Genomic DNA, 20,137 nt, shown 5'->3' with positions numbered 1-20,137 from the left:
GGCTAAGCTTCCTTGGTGTTGGTTTGTTTTTTGTTTTTTGTTTTTTTTTTAGATTTTATTTATTTATTCATGAAAGACAAAGAGAGAGAGAGAGAGAGAGGCAGAGACACAGGCAGAGGGAGAAGCAGGCTCCATGCAGGGAGCCTGACATGGGACTCGATCGAGGTCTCCAGGATCATACCCTGGGCTGCAGGTGGTGCTAAACTGCTGAGCCACCTGGGCTGCCGGCTTCCTTGGTTTAAAGAAAGGAATCACATTGGTCTTCTCTGTATGTGTATTTGGAACTAAAATCTTAGTACTTCATAAGTGGTTTTAAAATTAACCAGATTAAAAAAATAATAATAATAAAAATAAAATTAACCAGATAGTCAGCATAATATTTGGGTTATGGGATATTTATCAAACAGCAAAAATAAACTATAGAGTATTCAGTAACTACCAGAAAATGCAGTACTTTTAATGGATTGGTAGACTTAAGATACAAGTAGTATTAATAAGAAGGTTAAGTCTAGAGACTTTTTTTGAGAGAGAAGGCAAGTGCACAAGAGCAGGGAAGAGAGGGAAGTGGGAGAGACGATCTCCAGCAGACTCCATGCCCAGCGCAGAGCCCAGTGTGGGGCTCCATCACACAACCTTGAGATCATGACCTGAACCGAAATCAAGAGTTGAATGCTTAACCAACTGAACCAGGCACTCTAAGTCTACAGACTTCTAAAAAGAGAGGTCTGTTCCTTTGCACACCAGCGAGCTGAAGAAACCTCACAAATTGATAGGTTTACCACAGATTGGTAAGAATCTTACTTGGCTAGGAAAAAATGTCTACAACTATATACATAGTCTGTGATCCTCTGGAAGTAGAATTGCTAGTGTCTCTTTATGTTTGTATTTTCATTTTTGCCTTTTTATATTTTCTAGTATTTTTACAGAGTATACATTACTTGTACAGGTGTTTAATAGTTATTATTTTTTTAATTCATAGCTTGTTTTAGATGCCTTCCCAATAGGAGAACTTATACAGTATGTAGGAACCAACACAAGGAAAAATGTCTGCTGCTTTTTTATATCTTTAAAAATTCTTGGGGCACCTGGGTGGCTCAGTGGTCAAGCGTCTGCCTTTGGCTCAGGTCATAATCCTGGAATCCTGGATTGAGTCCTGCATTGAGCTCCCTATGGAGTGCCTGCTTCTCCCTCTGCCTATGTCTGTGCTTCTCTCTGCGTGTCTCTTGTGAATAAATAAATAAATTAAAAAAAAAAAAATTCTTTTTGAGGCACCCAGCTGGCTTAGTCCGTGCAGAATGGGAATCTTGATCTCGGGTTGGGAGTTTGAGCCCCATGTTGGGTATAGAGATTATTCAAAAATAAAATCTTAAAAAAAAAAATTCTTACTGTTCAACCAAGAAGCATGATTCACAGTGAGTACAAATTTTTTTGACTTGTAAATGCTGCAAATTTTATTAATCTTCCTTAGCTAGATAATCCATACATAATACATGTGAACATCTCATTCCAGTGCATGCCTAGAATAGCATTAAAGATTAAATCTTGTCTTTGTATGTGCTACTTTTATGTATTTGACTATGAGAAAAATAGGTGAATTCACTGAACTACCAGGAAATTTGCTTCAGTTCTAGATTGACACTTGGACATTGGCAGAAAATCCAACTCATGTTGCTACTGAGGAGCCTACGTGAGCTGGGCTCCAACTGGAGACAGTGGAGCAAATAGCCAGAGGCCAATTATGTGCCACCGTTACAGCAGGGACCTCTAATTGGCACATGTTCTCCTGTGGGATTCTCAAAGTTGTATTTATTCAGAAACTAATTTGTTACATATGATTTCCTGGGAGTTGATATGAACTGCAAGATCCTTCCTTCCTCTTGAATTGGCATCATTTGGTTGGCTTGATTATCTGTTTGGTGTATAATTAAATAAATATCAAAGTACTTCACAATACCCTCTCACAGCATTTTGAGTAGTTAAGCAGTATAAAATGATGACCGAAAGTTTATCGACTTGACATATAGATGTGCTAAGGAAAAAAATATTTTCTTGACATAGGGCAGGATTTTTAAAAATTTCTTTTGAAAATTTTATTTATTCACAAGATTCACACAGAGAGAGGCAGAGACACAGGCAAAGGGAAAAGTGGGCTCCTGACAGGGTGTCTGTTGTGGGACGTGATCCCTGAATCCGGGATCACGCCCTGGGCTGAAGGCAGATGCTCAACCGCTGAGCATTTTGTATGTGTCTTAGTCCTTTTGGGCTACTCTGACAAAACACTGTAGACTGGGTAGCTTATAAACAGCAGAAATTTACTGCTCGGGCAGCCCGGGTGGCTCAGCGGTTTAGCACCACCTTCAGCCCGGGGCGTGATCCTGGAGTCCTGGGATCGATTCCCACATCGGGCTCCCTGCGTGGAGCCTGCTTTTCTCCCTCTGCCTGTCTGTCTCTCTGTCTCTGTCTCTGTCTCTCTCTCTCTCTGTCTCTCATGAATAAATAAAATCTTTAAACATTTTTTTTTTAATTAAAAAATAAATTTATTGCTCACAGTTCTGGGGCCTGAAGGTCTGAGATCAGGGTGCCAGCATGGTTGGGTGAGGGCCCATTTCTGGTCGTGGACTTCTAGCTATGTACCTATGTGGAGGAAGGGGCTAGGGATCTCTCTGGAGCCTCTTTTATAAGGTACTAACCCCATTCATGAGGGTTCCAGAGTCATGTCTTAAATACTTTCCGAAAGTCCCACCTACTGTACAATGACCATTGAGGGTGAGGATTTCAACAAATGAATTTGAGAGGGGACACGAACTTTCAGACCATAGCTATAAGTAACCAGACTATATTCTAGCCAACGATCAGATGCTTATAGCAGCTGCAGTGCCTAGTTTTCTTACTGCTTCGTTACCCCCAAAATAAGAAATGGAGACTGTATTTTGGTGCCGTGTAAAACATCTTCACTCAGATTATTCTGCTACTCCTTGAAGTCTGGTATGGGACTGATTGTGGTGATAATCTGGGATTACTCAAATGAAGACACAGCCTTTGTACCACCCTGGGCTGGCTTAAAAAACACAAGCTCTTGTAACAACTCTGGATTTTACCAGTGATCCAGAGCTCAGTGAACCTCAGCTCTTCAGATTCCTGTCTGAGAAGCAGGAAGAGTTCTTTTGTTTTTAAGGAAGTTTAGTATACACAAAACACAAAAAGGGTGTGGTGCCCAGAAATTATTTTGGATTATAGCCTAAATAAAGGATCTGATTAATTCCATTGGCTACAGAAGAGTGTGATTTTTTTTTTTGAAAAATTCCAATGTGATTAAGTTCATGTAACATTGTTATGTGTATGGCTATAGACTTTATCACTAATATGGTCAGTCATTTGAGGGGTGATAATGAAGGAATGTACCTTTCACACAACTCTGTTGGCTCTGCTAAGGGAAAATGCCCAAAGACTTCTATTCTGCTCCATGTCAGGACCTCTTAATGTGGACAGCTTTTTTTTTTTTTTTTTTTAAGATTTTATTTATTTATTCATGAGAGACAGAGAGAGAGAGAGAGAGAGAGGCAGAGACACAGAGGGAGAAGCAGGCTCCATGCAGGGAGCCCGATGTGGGACTCAGTCCCAGGTCTCCAGGATCATGCCCTGGGCCGAAGGCAGGCACTGAACCCCTGAGCCACCGGGCTGCCCTTTAAAAAAATTTTTTAAAAAAAGATTTTATTTATTTATTCATGAGAGACACAGAGAGAGGGAGAGAAGCAGGCTCCACGCAGGGAGCCCGACACAGGACTTCATCCCGGGTCTCCAGGATCACGCCCTGGGCTGAAGGCGGCGCTAAACCGCTGAACCACCTGGGCTGCCTCCTTTTTTATTTATTTTTTTATTTTTTTTATTTTTTTTAATTTTTATTTATTCATGATAGGCACACAGTGAGAGAGAGAGAGAGGCAGAGACACAGGCAGAGGGAGAAGCAGGCTCCATGCACCGGGAGCCCGACGTGGGATTCGATCCCGGATCTCCAGGATCCTGCCCTGGGCCAAAGGCAGGCGCCAAACCGCTGCGCCACCCAGGGATCCCTGCCTCCTTTTTTTTTTAATTGAAGTTCAATTTGCCAACATATAGTATAACACCCAGTGCTCATCCTGTCAAGTGCCCCCCTCAGTGCCCTGTCACCCAGTCACCCAACCCCCCGCCCACCTCCCTTTCTACCACCCCTTTCTACCATTTCCCAGAGTTAGCTATCTTTCATGTTTTTTTCACCCTCACTGATATTTCCCACTCATTTTCTCTCCCTTCCCCTTTAATCCCTTTCACTATTCTTTATATTCCCCAAATATAATAATAATTAATTAATTAAATACATAAATAAATAAATAAATTGAAGAAATAAATAAATAAACAATAAATAAGAGACCATATAATGTTTGTCCTTCTCCGATTGACTTACTTCACTCAGCATAATACCCTCTAGGTCCATCCACGTGTGGACAGTTTTTGAGGGTATATATTCCCAGAGAGTTCTGGGAATCCTTGTGACTCAAACACCCTGCTTGGATTATTTCCAAGTCCATGAGTAGAAGAAGGCGAAGGGAAGGACTCGATGGATTTTGTCATTTGCTCTAGGTCTCTTTTGGGTCAAATGTAAAAGTACCTGTAGCTCAGAGTATCTTCTGACATAAAACCTCTGAGATAAGAGAAATTTTAAAATCCAGAACATAGCCTAAAAGTGTGAAACACTGAGTAGATTAAGCTTTATCTAAATCTTAAAGTGCTTAAATATCATGACTTGATATTTACATTTAGAAGTTTGATATTTTTCTGCTCTGTATCTTAAGCTTCAGTGTTACATATTTGTTCTAATAATATAGGCTTCCATTAGTGACTGTTGGGAGGATATATAAATATGGAAGTATGTTTCTTTTCTCCTCTTCTAAAAAAAAAGGTCAAACTTGTAATCAAATACCTTGATGCTTCAGGAATTTAACAGAATCTTTTCTGCACCTGTGTATCGTTCTCAGTTTTTTCTTTTTTGAAGATTTTATTTTTAAGCAATCTCTGAGCCCAACATGGGGCTTGAATAAGATCGAGAGCCACATGCTCCACTGGTTGAGCCAGCCAGGCACCCCTGCAGTCATTTATCCTTTTTTTTTTTTTTTTTTTTTTTAATTTTCTTTATTCACTCATGAGAGACACAGGCAGAGGGAGGAGAAGCAGGCTCCCCGAGAGGAGCTGGATATGGGACTCGATCCCAGATCCCGGGATCACGCCCTCAGTCAAAAAGGCAGACGCTCAACCGTTGAGCCACTCAGGCGTCCCTCATTTATCATTCTTAACTTCTTAAAGATACCATCTCATGGTACCTGAAACCTTTATAGGAGATATACCCAAGTGGATGCTTTTTTGATTACTCACTTCCTTACAGGGTTTGTTTTGTTTTGAATTTTCTGTTTCTTTTTTATTAGACAGTTTTTAAATGGAAGTTTTTTAAATGTCACTGAATTAATAATTTAAACATGGTTTTCTTCCTTCGCTTTGTATGTTTATGGAATGGGTTTTCTGGATTTTTGTTTTGTTTTGTTTATCTTTTGGTTTCATGTTTCCTAAGCCAAAGTTAGAACTAGGAACAGATGAAAACTGATGACAATTAAACTTAATTGGCTTGTCATAACTGAGAATAAACTCATTTTTCCCCCTCAAATGAGCTTTCGGGTGACTAAATTTTGAAAAGAGACATTCTAACCATAATCTCTGTGGTCTATTCAGTCAAAAAGATAGAGTTGGGATGGATGATTAAATACGCATATAACACAGCCACAATGCCTGGCTTTTAGGAAATTCTCAGTAAATAATAACCAAACAAATAGGATGATGATATTGAGCACAAGGACTGATTATTTCTTTAGCCTTTCAAAGCTCTATTTTATAGAGTAAAAATCACTGAATCAGGAGTAAGGAATCTGGATTTTATTTTTAGTCCTGGTTTTACCACTAATGATAATTGAGCAGATTACTTCACCCCTGAGCAGTGTTAATCTTAGTGAGCGTTTTAGATTACATTTTAGGCTGATGATGTCCCATGTTTCTGTATATGTAGCTTATTGATGAAGCCTCATAAAGATCATTGCATTCTTAAAAAAAAATACTGTTACTGGGTTGCCTGGGTGGCTTAGTCCATTGAGCATTTGGCTCTTCAGCTCAGGTCATGATCTCAGGATCCTGGGATTGAGTTTTGTGCTCAGGGGGCTGTCTGCCTGTATCCCCTCTCTGTCTGTCCCTCTCATGAGCATTCTCTTTCTCAAATAAGTAAATAAATCTTTAGAAAAATATGTTATACTATTTATTGAATGCTTCTTGTACCTTAGGTACTATGCTAAAGTCCTTATGTGGATTATATCATTTAGGGATCATGTCATTCTCTGAGCTGGGTTCTTTAATTAGCCCCGTTGTTCAGGATCAGCGGCTAGAACTCGTAAGTTGCAGTGACAGGCTTGAAACCCCGGCATTCTGGCTTAGAACCTGTGATTTATTTTATTTTATTTATTTGAGAAAGAGAGTGAGGGAGTGGGCAGGGTGGGGCAGAGGGAGAGAGAGAGAGAAAAAAGAAGGCTCCCTGATAAGCAGGGATTTTTTGAAAATCATAGAAAAGTTTGACACCTGAAAATGCAGTCATCTGCTTAATTTTATAAAGAGAAGAAAGTAAACAGATTATAGTTATAATATCTGTTTTTAAAATTTAGTTCTCTTAAAGCTCATCTGATAGGGTTGGAGAGGAGCTTATTTTTAGCTATGGCATGTCAATTAAGTTTTATTACTTTTTTTTTTTTATAAAGATTTTATTTATTCATTCATGAGAGACACAGAGAAAGAGAGAGAGAGAAGCAGACACACAGGCAGAGGGAGGAGCAGGCTTCATGCAGGAGTGGGACTCAATCCTGGGTCTCCACGCCCTGGACCCAAGGCAGCACTAAACTGCTGAGCTACTGGGGCTGCCCAGTTTTATTACTTTCTATAGATACATACCGTAGAGTTTGTTGGAATTGCCGGGAATAGGAAATCTGTGTTTTTGGAAACCTAAATGAGTATTACTGTAAGGTGTTTCTTGGGTTTTAAATTTAAAAAAATTTTTTTTTATTTATTCATGAGAGACAGAGAGAGAGGCAGAGACACAGGCAGAGGAAGAAGCAAGCTCCCCACAGGGAGCTGGATGTGGGACCTAAGCTGAAGGCAGATGCTCAACCACTGAGCCACCCAGGGGCCCTTGGGTTTTAAATTTTAATAGGTTAACCATCTCCTCTGGACTTTTAATACTAAATTTAGTGAGCAAAGTTTTTTGGTTGGCATAAATCATATTTTCCTTTGTGAAGTTACAATTCTAAATGAATAGGGTGTGAGCTTTGTTTATCATATTTTTTTTTCCATCAGCTGCTCAAATAGACATCTTTTGTCAAGGAAATAATCAGGAACCCATTTACTTTTTTGTTTTAAAATTTTTTAATTTTTTTCAGCTCTATTGAGGTAGGATTAACAAATAGTCATGTATTTAAGGTATATAATATAATGTTTTTATATATGTGTACATTGTGAAATGATCTCCCCCAATTAAGCAAATAGACCTCTTCACCATCTGACATATTTACTTTGTGTGTGTGTGTGTGTGTGTGTGTGTGTGTGTGTGACAAGAATACTTAATATCTGCTCTTTTAGCAAATTTCATTAAGCCATGGTGTACATTAGATCTCCTGAACTTAATTGTCTTATAATGGAAAGTTGTACCAGCATTTCCACTTTTTCTCTAGCCTTTGGCAGTCACCTTTCTACTCTGTTTTTATGAGTTTGACTTTTTTGGATTCCACTTACAAGGGAGATCAGATAGTATTTGTCTCTATCTGACTGATATATTTCACTTAGCATATGTCTTCCACGTTTATCCATGTAGTCATAAGAGGCAGGATTTCCTTTTTTAAAACTAAATAAGATTCCCACACATGGGAGTGCTCTTCAAGATTATGATTTAATTTCTTTGGGGTATATACCCAGAAATTGGATTGCTAGATTATATGGTAGTTCGAGTTTTAGAGTTTTGAGAAACCAGCATACTGTTTTCCATAATGGCTGCACCTGATTTACATTCCCACCGACAGTGCACAAGGAGGAATCAATTTACATATAATAGTTTAGAGTATATCCTGTAATCAAAAAACCAACTTTGAAGCCAAAACCTAAAATCAAGAGTTAAGAGCCCTTGTCACTTGGTGAGTACTTAGTAAGGTATAATACCTTAGAAATGATGAAATCTGGTATACCTTTTCAAAAGTTCCTCTATGGGGGTGGAACATTTCCTTATGTGAACTCTTCTGATAGGGATTTTATACTCCAAAACTATTCTATAGGTTTTTAAAAAAAAAAAAAAAAAAAAAAAAGGTAAGCTGCCCTTGTTTTTTATTAGCCTCTTGCTTCATGTCTAATCTCTAGATATATTTGGAAGAAAATCCTAACTACCACTGTTTTTCTGTAAATTTTACTGCAAAACAGAAAAGTAAAAGTAAGGAGGATAGAATCAGAGACTGATTATTTTTTCCTAAGTCTTTGTTCCTTGATTCCTGAAGTTATCCAGAGAAATGCGATAGATTAACTTGAAAATGCTAATTTAAGCCACTGACATAATTTTGCATTATAGCATGTCATGTTCACTAGGCTTCAGATGCAGTGTTGGAAACAGATTGTAAATCATGAGGTGGTCACAGGTTCCCCAGTAAAGACCCATTTAACTTTACTACTAAGATTCAGAGATGGGATATAATTATATTAAGAGCATGGTCCCTTTACACATACTTAACTACATTAGTAATAATAGCCTACCAAATAGCTATAGCCTGCTCACTAGCCAACAACTCGTTAGACTACTAATTTGACCCACAAGAAAACTAACCAGTTTGGAGACGAAACCTATGATCACCATACCACTATAATATCCCTATTTAATCAGTGAAATGAAAAGACTAAGCAAAATATAGGTTACATTTCTTCTGTCCCTAAAATACAAAAGTATTTAAAAGTATTTAAAATACAAAATAATATGAAATGAAAAGACTAAGCAAAATATAGGTTACATTTCTTCTGTCCCTAAAATACAAAAGTATTTAAAAAGTATTTAAAGTCTTTTTAATTTAATAGAATGATGTAATTAATTTTATCCTTAAATTTCTAATCTTGGAATCTGGACACCTTCGACATTGACGTTCTTATTGATGAAATGATTACAAATCTGAGAAGTAAGACTGATATGCCTAACTTTGGGAAGTCAGAGCTAAAGCTATGGTTTGCCTTTCCTCTGCCTCCCACAGGCTTGTCAGAATCCTCCTACAAGGGATGCTAACCTCTTCCTTCCTTCCTCTGAAACTATAAATAAGGAGCTAGATGCCAGAGCAGGGATGAGAATCAAAGCAGAGTAGAGGTGGAGAACAGAGTTCTGAGAAGCCCTAAAAATGGGGATAATAAGATAATAAGTCTAGGATTGAGCTAAGTCATAGTTGAAACCAGTTGGGATTAGTGAAAGAAGGCATGAATTCATAACTGGGTACGAAATATCCTAAAAACTTGTCTCACTATTTTATTTTATTTTATTTTTTTTAAAGATTTTATTATTTCACAGAGCACAAGCAGGGAGAGCAGGAAAGGGAGAAGCAGGCTCCTACAGAGCAGGAAGCCTGATGTGGGACTTGCTCCCAGGACCCTGGGATCATGACCTGAGCCGAAGGCAGATACTTAACCTACTGAGCCACCCAGGCGCCCCTTGTCCTCAGTATTTTAAATGCATAAACATTGGAAACGTGAGAATGCGTAATTTTTCCTAATTGTTAATTGTAAAATCCACATAAGATTGACAGTCGTAAGCATTGTTAAGTTTAGTGATACTGAGGGATTCCTGGGTGGCGCAGCGGTTTAGCCCCTGCCTTTGGCCCAGGGTGCGATCCTGGAGACCCAGGATGGAATCCCACATCGGGCTCCCGGTGCATGGAGCCTGCTTCTCCCTCTGCCTGTGTCTCTCTCTCTCTCTCTCTCTCTCTCTCTCTCTGTGACTATCATAAATTAAAAAAAAAAAAAAAAAAGGTTTAGTGATATTGAGTACATTCACAGTGTTGTGCAAACATAACCACCCTTCATCTCCAGAACTCTCTTGGGCTTGCCAAACTGAAACTCCACCCCCATTAAACACTAACTCCCCATCCCTCCTGCCAATCCTCTGGCAGCTACCCTCTACTCTGTGTGTAGAATTTGGCTCTGTGTGTCTGAATTTGGCTTCTTTAGATACCTCAGGTAAGTGGAAACATACAATATTTTTGTCCTTTGTGACCGGCTTCTTTCACTTATCACATCTTCAGGGTTCAGCCACATTATAGCATGTTAGAATTTTCTTCCTCTTTTGGGCTTAGATATTGTGAATCATGCTGCTATGAACATGGGTGTACAAATGCCTCTTCAAGACCCTGCTTTCAGTTCTTTTGGGTAAATACCCAGAAGTGGAATTGCTGGGTCATAGGGTAATTCTGTTTTTAGTTTTTGGGAGGATTGCCATTTTCCACAGTGGCTATTCCATCTTACATTCCTACGAACAGTGCATAGGAGTTCCAATTAGAATGCATAATTTAACAGTAAAAGCGCTTCTGGCAATGGAGTAATTGGTTGGGATTACTTATATTACCCTGAAAATCCTAAGGATTACTGGTCACCTGAACAACTCTCTGAATTGCTGCCATGGTTATCTAGGAGGAATAAACTATTCTGTACTAGTAGTTCCTGCTAAAGAATGAAGCTCCTCTGTTGTATATCAAAATACTTAAGTAACACCTATATTGTGATAATAATTGGAGAGAATAATGACTAAAAGCTATAAGCTCATTGCTTTATTTTATTTTTTTAATAATTTTTTTTTTTTTTTTTTTTTTTTTTTTTTTTTTTAAAGATTTTATTTATTTATTCATGATAGTCACACAGAGAGAGACGGAGAGGCAGAGACACAGGCAGAGGGAGAAGCAGGCTCCATGCACCGGGAGCCCGACGTGGGATTCGATCCCGGGTCTCCAGGATCGCGCCCTGGGCCAAAGGCAGGCGCCAAACCGCTGCGCCACCCAGGGATCCCTATTTTTTTAATAATTTTTTTAAAGATTTTATTCATTCACAAGAGACACAGAGAGAGAGGAAGAGACATAGGCAGAGGGAGAAGCAGGCTCCATGCAGGGAGCCCAATGTGGGATTTGATCCTGGATTCCGGGATCACGCCCTGAGCGAAAGGTAGATGCTCAGCCTCAGCCACTCAGGCATCCCAAGCTCATTGCTTTAAAAAAAGATATAATAAATGGGCAGCCTGGGTGGCCCAGCGGTTTAGCACTACCTTCAGCCCAGGGTGTGATCCTGGAGACCCAGGATCGAGTACCCTGTCAGGCTCCCGGTGCATGGAGCCTGCTTCTCCCTCTGCCTGTCTCTGCCTCTCTCTTTCTCTGTGTCTGTCGTGAATAAATAAATAAAATCTTAAAAAAAAAAAAAAAAAAGATACAATAATCACTACAGCATCTCCAAACACTTGAAAATGTGTTAAACATTTCATTTTACAGACAAGGTCTCTCACTCAGGTTTGTGGACTCCCCGGCTGTAGCCTGAGGACTCCACACAGAAACAACCCAATTTGGAGATCCAACTTTTAGGGAGTAAAAGGAGCTTTTATTCTGTTCACCACTAGTCTTCAGGGCCTGGGAAAATAACAGAACAGTGGCAATCAGTGATTCATTATTTGTTGAAAGAAAATGAATGAATCAGCTCTGAGACTTTTTAAGGATACTCCTTGCTATTTTTTGGCTTACCTAATTTCTAAAAAGCAACAAACCTTCACGGTTTTGGAGTTCTTGTGTTTGCAGTAGTTATATTACCATTTTCAGAAAGATGTTTTCTTTCCTGTAATGTTGGTCATTCTTTTCTTTCTTTGCTTGCTTGCTTCCCATTATATATAGTTATGTGGGTTTTTGTATCATTATATAATGTGGTTTTTGAGGATCTATATTTATCATGTATTTATCATGTATTTTGAGGCTCTGTATTTATCATCGTATTTATCATGTAATCCAATTAAAATGTTCTACAAATATAGTTACTAAATTTTGAAATCATATATTTTACCTCTATTTGCTACTTTTTCCCTTGAGGTAATTTATTTATTTGGTAATGCTTTCTTTAAAAAAACCAATCTCTGGGAATCCTTGGGTGGCTTACCGCCTGCCTTGGGCCAGGGCCTGATCCTGGAGACTCGGGATTGAGTCCCACGTCAGGCTCCCTGCATGGAGCCTGCTTCTCCCTCTGCTTCTGTCTCTGCCTATCTCTCTGTGTCTCTCATGAATGAATAAATAAAATCTTAAAAAAACAAAAACCAGTCTCCTTGGTTTTTGCTTCTCACTCTTTCACGTGGTAGCAGCGCCATCTTGTGGACCCTTAAGATATTGCTGCTTGTTCGTATGACTCGTATGATTAGTTCGTAAAAATATATATATATGTTTTTTAGATTTTATTTATTAATTCATAAAAGACACAGAGGGAGACAGAGACACAGGCAGAGGGAAAAGCAGTCTCCTCGCAGTGAGTCTGATGTGGGACTCGATCCCAGGACTTCGGGATCACACCCTGAGCTGAAGGCAGACACTCAACCACGGAGCCACCCAAGTGTCCCAAGATCTTCCATTGTAATACCTACCTGAGTAGTGTACAAGATAGATGCAGTTCTTGAAAACGTATAGTAGGTAGAATGAAATTTAATCAAAGATTGGGTCTACCCATGAACAATGTGTTACTTTTTCTAAACCACATAGTATTTACCTTACAGGGATAGAGCACTTATCTCTCTTTTTACCAGTCCCTATTTGTGATGCAAAGTAGCAGAGAAGTAATCCTAAGAAGTGTGTAACTAAGTGATTTTCAGTTGAAATCTCCCTTTAAAAAATATACATTTTATAAAAGAATAATTGCAGATTTGTCTTCATAGTATGCCTTTTGCAGAGGCTGTAAATTGGAAAACTGCATTTAAAGTTTGATCCCGGGATGCCTGGGTGGCTCAGTGGTCGAGCATCTGCCTTGGGGTCAGAGCATGATCCCAGGATCCAGGATCGAGTCCTGCATCAGGCTCTCTGCATGGAGCCTGCTTCTCCCTCTGCCTGTGTCTCTGCCTCTCTCTCTGTGTCTCTCATGAATAAATAAATAATATCTTTTTTAAAAAAAGTTTGATCTCTTGGTAAAAATAAATTTGACCATTTAAAGCTCAGTTTAAGGCTGTAAACTAATTACAGTAGCACTGCCATGAATCAAAATATTTTTGGAACTTATGTGCTCTTCAGTGTCAAACTTCTTGTCTTTTCAAGGAGTACTTGATTTTTTAAAAACAGCCAAGTTGGGAGAATGATGTGGGTAATCGAGTTGATTGATTTTGTATGAGGCTAAAACTAAAGTATGACAAAGTAACTAAATGGACTTGGGTTTGTCTTACAAACTGCCTCTGAAATCAGAGTTCCGAAAACATCCTCAGCAATTGCACTGTCATTGGAGGAAGTAAGTAGCCTTTGGAGATGATCACTTTGAAGATGGGCTTCCTCAGAGATAGAAATTCTGTTATGTTTAAAAACTGTTTCTTTATAGGAACATTCTTACCCACCCCTCAACATTTTATTATGAAAAATTTATTATCTTTACTTAAACATACAAAAAAGTTGAAAGAATATACACCATGGACAGGCATACAGCCACCACCTTGATTCTACAGTTTTTTTTTTTTTTTAAGATTTTATTTATTTATTCATAGACACAGAGATAAAGAGGCAGAGACACAGGCAGAGGGAGAAGCAAGCTCCATGCTGTGACCCCAGGATCACACCCCAGGCTGTAGGCGGCGCCAAACCGCTGTGCCACCGGGGCTGCCTGATTCTACAGTTATTTTGCATATTTGCTTTATCTCTTCATTCTTCATCAGTTATCTGATTTTTTTTTGATGAATTTTACTGAAAGCCCATTGACTTCCAAAGTCCAAAACAATGAACAATTTAATTCTGGAAGAACTAGAGCATGCTCATTGAAGTAAGATAATAGATTAGCTCCTGTGACCATCTGAATTCTGTTTTTTGTTTTGTTTGTTTTGTTTTGTTTTTTTCAGGACGTTTTCCACATGGTAGTTGAAGTACCACGCTGGTCTAATGCAAAAATGGAGGTATGTTTCCCCTTATATTCATAATTAGACTTAGGGTACTAACTTTGACCTAGCCACACTGATTTGTTTAAGGGTTTAACAGCTGAAGCCCTTCTTGTTAGTGCAGTCTGCTTTCCAATTGGATCCCCTGTTGCCTGCCAATCTCCCCCTGAGACTCCAACCCAACCAGTTACTGTTTACAAATATGCTATGGACTTTCCATCTCCACACCCTTGCTTCTGGCATTCTGAAAGCCTAGAATTACCTTTTTCTCCTCTTTTGTCCTCTTAAGTCCATCATTGATGCCTCCACAGAGTCAGTGGGCTCTCTTTAGTTACCCTAGCCACCTGTGATTTTATTAGAATTTCTGTTGCATTTTGTTAATTTCTTTCTGATGATACCTAATAGGTTTGGCTTTTTGTTGTGGTTGTTACACATTTTATATCAGTTAATTAAGCTTTTTGACAGTAACCCCACTTTGCATATGTTATATACTCAAATATTTGAATAATTTAAAATGTTTTAAAGAAAATTTTAAGTTGGATAATATTTATTTTGCCTGTTTAAAAGAAACCTTAAAACATTTCTCCAATGTTAGGATTTATTACAGATAATTTTAGTTTTTGCTTTCTGGAGTAAGTAAATGTTTTTTGTTTGTTTTCCTTTCTGTATACCTCAAATAAGTTTTCCACTTAAAGGCTGATTACGGAAAAACATATCAAATCATGAAAATGTTAGAGGTAAAGCATGTCATTAAAGTGGAATTAGGGGCTATGTATTCCACAATTCATTTCCTCAAATCCTTATTTGAATAGTATTTTATATCCAAATATTCTGATTTGAAATTTTTTATTTCAGATAGCTACAAAAGACCCTCTAAACCCAATTAAACAAGATGTGAAGAAAGGAAAACTCCGTTATGTTGCAAATTTGTTCCCTTATAAAGGATATATCTGGAACTATGGTGCCATCCCTCAGGTATGTCCCTGTGTGATTGCTCGAAATGTACTTTTTAGCTTACAAAAGGTTAACCCGCTGCTGTTAATGAAAAAGATTTAAACACATGTGGAAAGTGTTCGCTACGGTAGATTTTAGCAACAGAAAAGTAGTTATTTCAGTACTTTCTTGAACAAGTTATTTTCAAAATAAACTGAAAGATAAATGTTTATAGTGTTGATTTTTTTAAAAGATTTTATTTACTTATTTATTCATGAGAGACACAGAGAGAGAGAGAGAGGGAGGCAGAGACCGAGGCAGAGGGAGAAGAAGGCTCCATGCAAGGAGCCTGATGTGGAATCCGATCCTGGATCCTGGGATCACACCCTGAGCCAAAGGCAGATGCCCAACCGCAATGCCACTGAGGTGTCCCTGTTTACAGTGTTTAAATTCACATTTGAAAGTTTATTCTTTTCTGAAATATTTATTTTTCTATATGGACTGGTCATAAACCATACACACTGTTTCTTTACATAATGAGTGGCAAACCTGTTAGGAGAGCCTGTATAGCCTGGTGGTTGAAAGCTCTGTATTGGTACCACATCTCAAGTCTGTTATTTGCTAGCTCACTCGACTAACTTGCCTTTCTTCCTTCCCAAGACCTATCTCCCCAAGATATTACTAGCACCTAGCTCACAGGCTGTTGTGAGGAACCTAGCGCATGTATGCTTTTATGTTAAGAGTCCTGATTTCTTCTTCTTAATGCCACTCTTTTGTGGTAGAGTAGTAAATGGGATTCTGTTTTCCTTTATTTTATTTTTTTAAAGATTTTATTTATTCATGAGAGACACAGAGAGAAGCAGAGACACAGGCAGAGGGAGAAGCAGGCTCCATGCAGGGAGCCGGACGTGGGACTTGATCCTGGGTCTCCAGGATCACGCCCTGGGCTGAAGGCAGTGCTAAACCACTGAACCACCCAGGGATCCCCCAGTTGCCCTTTATGCCTCTTCACTTTGATGTTTTTGCCTTTACTCCAGTTGAGTAGGCAAACAAATCCAAGATATAAGTTCTAGATTGGGGAGAAAAGAACTAGAACAATGGCTACATTTTAAAATTCTGGTAGTGCGCAGACTATCCATTCGTTTGTGAGATGCTTTATGAGGACTCAGGAAATAAAGCCAGCAATTGAAAGCTCCAGAAAAATCCTGATTAACTTTTCAGTCTTGGCTCCTGGTCAATGATGACACTTTTACCACCAGAGCATCTCATTTCCTTTATTTTATTTTATTTTATTTTATTTTATTTTATTTTATTTTATTTATTTTATGTATTTTATTTTACTTTATTTTATTTTATTATTTTATTTTATTATTTTATTTTATATTTTGTTTATTTTATTTTATTTTTTAAAGATTTATTTATTTATTTTTATTTATGATAGACACAGAGAGAGAAAGAGGCAGAGACACAGGAGGAGGGAAAAGCAGGCTCCATGCTGGGAGCCCGACACGGGACTCGATTCAGGGCTCTAGGATCATGCCCGGGCCAAAGGCAGGTGTCAAACTGCTGAGCCACCCAGGGATCCCCGCATTTCCATTTTAGTACTACTGTCTATGTACGTCTGTTTTGGAAATTTATTCTAAAGAAAATCTAGTTAGTAGAAGATAGTGAACATGAAGAGTTCATCAAACGCATTTTACTTTCAATGTGTTTTTTAGGTAAATATTTGGGTCTGTATTTGTGTTGCATGTTGTCTGAGCTATTATTAGGTGGTTGTTTTTGCTTGTTTTAAGTAGGTTCATTATTGGGACCCTGGCTGGCTAGTCAGTAGAGCCTGTGACTCTTGATCTCAGGTGGGGAGTCAAGCCCCATGTTGAGTGTAGAGATTACTAAAAATAAAACAAATAAATAAACTTAAGAAAAGATTATTCTTTCTTTTAAGGTTTAAATTTAGTTTAGCATATTTTTGAACATATATAGCATATGCAGCATAATAGAGCCCCAACATTTAATTAAAATTATTGTATATAGTGAAGATTCTTAGATGTGAAATAAAAATTTGGGCAGCCCGGGTGGCTCAGTGGTTTAGTGCCGCCTTCGGCCCAGGGTGTGATCCTGGAGACCTGGGATCGAGTCCCACATCAGGCTCCCTGCATGGAGCCTGCTTCTCCCTCTGCCAGTGTCTCTGCCTCTCTCTCTAGGTGTGTCTCTCATGAATAAATAAAATCTTAAAAAAAAAAAGAAATAATTTCTTAAAAATGAGAAGAAACTAGGGATGCCTGGGTGGCTCAGCGGTTGAGCATCTGCCTTTGGCTCAGAGCATGATCCTGGGGTCTGGGGATCGAGTCCTGCATTGGGTGGGCTCCCTGTGAGGAACCTGCAAACTTAAAAATTAGAAGAAAATAGCTAAAGATTCATATTTAAAAAAATTTTGGGGGGGGATCCCTGGGTGGCTCAGCGGTTTAGCGCCTGCCTTTGGCCCAGGGCGCAATCCTGGAGTCCTGTGATCGAGTTCCGTGTCAGGCTCCCAGCATGGAACCTGCTTCTCCCTCTGACTGTGTCTCTGCCTCTCTCTCTCTCTCTCTCTCTCTGTCTATCATAAATTAAATAAATAAATAAATAAATAAATAAATAAATAAATCTTTAAAAAATTTTTTTTGAGTATAGTTGACTGGATTTATATTTTTGCAGACTTATGGGGTGTTACTTTTTAATGTCAAACATGATCCACTTTGTTAGTAACATGTAGAAGAGTGATATACTCTCAGCCTTATTATTGTTATTTTTTTTAGACTTGGGAAGACCCAGGACACAATGACAAACATACTGGCTGTTGTGGTGACAATGACCCCATCGATGTGTGTGAAATTGGAAGTAAGGTAATGGAATCTGAAATATTTTTCTGTAGAGTCAACAAGATAGTAATGTGGTATACAAAGTTCATACTTCAAAAAATATTGTTAATAAAATATATGAGTATCAGCAAAATAATGATGTCCCTTTGATAAATTAAAAGCTTCTGGTTCATTGAAGCATTTGTATGTTACAATTTGTGCATTTAAAACTAGTGTGGAAAAGTGTGTATATATGCACACATGACTGTACATACATGTGGGAGAAATGGTTGTGTCCTCATTGCTTCAGAAGGCAGATGGTGAGTCAGTAGGTGAAGAGTACTAGGAGGCAAATTTCATCTCAATACGGGGCAAACTTTACCTAATGACTGGGAGCAGTCAGCGACCTGACTCATGCCAGATAACCTCATGAGCTGGAGACAATTGGTCAGAATTTCTTTATCAAGTAGGGCTGCTGTAAGATTATGACTATAATTCTATTTCTTTATGGTTTTTCTCAGGCTCAGGGAAATAGTTAACCAAAAAGAAGGCTGTCATTAATTTTTTTAACTCATAAAGTTAAGTCATATATGATATGCCTAATTCAGTTGTTTCTATAAAATAAAAAGCTGAGAAAGCTTGCTTATTTATTTATTTATTTATTTATTTATTTATTTATTTATTTATTTTCTGGTTAACATATAGTGCAATAATGGTTTCAGTAGAATTCAGTGGTTTATCATTTACATACAACAACCAGTGCTCAACACAGGTGCCTCCTTAATCCCCATCACCCATCTATTCCCCTACCCCATCTACCGCCCTCTAGCAACCCTGTTTGTTCTCTGTCTCTAAGAGTCTCTTATGATTTGTTTCCTTCTCTCCTTTTTTTCTTTCCCCCTTCCTATATGCTCATCTTTTTTTTTCTTGAATTCCACAAATGAGTGAGATCATATGGTATTTGTCTTTCTCTGACTGACTTATTTTAAGAAAACACATTTAAATGTGAATTTGAGACATTATGGTGGATTTATTCTTTGGCACAAACAGTGGCAGTTCAAAAAGTAGGAATTATCCTGAACCATATTATTGCTTTTCTTAGGGCCTATAAGTAATAAGGTACCTATTTTCAATTTTGATAGGACTGACAGGGATTTGCTTGTTTAGCTTTTTAAAAATTGCTTAAAGGAACAATCTTAAGGTAAGTTTGCAGAAATTCAGCATCTTCTGTATTTCCTGTTAACTACCAAGTAAAACTTTTCTTCCAAAGGTTCATTCTGTAGTATGGTCCTAACTGTGGGTATTGACTCTTAGGTATGTGCAAGAGGTGAAATAATTAGGGTGAAAGTTCTGGGCATACTGGCTATGATTGATGAAGGAGAAACTGACTGGAAAGTCATTGCCATTAATGTGGATGATCCTGATGCAGCCAATTACAATGGTAAGGAAATCTGAAGATCTAAGTCTGTATCCAAATCTTATGCACCACCAAACTTAACCTATAATGACAGAATTGGCTTCAGTAAGCAATAAAGAATAAGCCCATGCCTTCAGACTGTTAAAGAATGGAGAAGCAAAATATTCAACAAAGCGTTGTTACTTTACATAGTGAACTTCTTAGTAGTTAACTAAACTTTCTCCTTCGTTCCAGGAAAGGAAAAATCTGGTAGTTTGTGTCTACTGTTTTCTTTTTTCCTTCCACACATACTAGCATTCAGATGCTCTATTTATTTACTTAAAATTTTTTTTTATTGAGACATGATCTGCATTCTGTAAAATTTGCTACTTTAAAGTATATAATTCTACGATTTCTCATATATTTACTTGGTTGTACAACTATCACTACTACCTAATTCCAGAACAAGTTCCTCACCCTAAGAGGAAGCCCTATATCCATTAGCAATCCCTCAATATTTCCACTTCCTGCTGTCCCTGGCAACCACTAATCTATTGCCTGTCTTTATGGATTTGCCTGTTCTGAACATTTCACACAAGTGGAATCGTATGATAATGTGCCTGGCTGGCTTCTTTCACGTAGCATCATGTTTTCTTTTTCTTTCTTTCTTCCTTTTTTTAAAAAAGATTTTATTTATTTATTTATGAGAGCCAGAGAGAGAGAGGCAGAGACACAGGCAGAGGGAGAAGCAGGCTCCAT

At 38.2% G+C, this 20,137-nt stretch overlaps 1 protein-coding gene across 1 annotated transcript in view; it reads left to right on the top strand.

Moving 5' to 3' along the window:
* The window catches only part of PPA1 (inorganic pyrophosphatase 1), a 36,463-nt gene that overhangs the window by 3,655 nt on the left and 12,671 nt on the right, over positions 1 to 20,137 (top strand). The window contains exons 3-6 of the mRNA XM_025434693.3: positions 14,180 to 14,233; positions 15,071 to 15,190; positions 17,941 to 18,027; positions 19,297 to 19,423. Of these exons, the coding sequence (XP_025290478.1) occupies positions 14,180 to 14,233; positions 15,071 to 15,190; positions 17,941 to 18,027; positions 19,297 to 19,423 (388 nt within the window). The remainder of the gene's footprint in view (positions 1 to 14,179; positions 14,234 to 15,070; positions 15,191 to 17,940; positions 18,028 to 19,296; positions 19,424 to 20,137) is intronic.

This window comes from Canis lupus, chromosome 4, assembly GCF_003254725.2.
Source record: "Canis lupus dingo isolate Sandy chromosome 4, ASM325472v2, whole genome shotgun sequence".
Taxonomy (NCBI): domain Eukaryota; kingdom Metazoa; phylum Chordata; class Mammalia; order Carnivora; family Canidae; genus Canis; species Canis lupus.
This window is presented reverse-complemented; position numbering and strand designations above follow the sequence as displayed.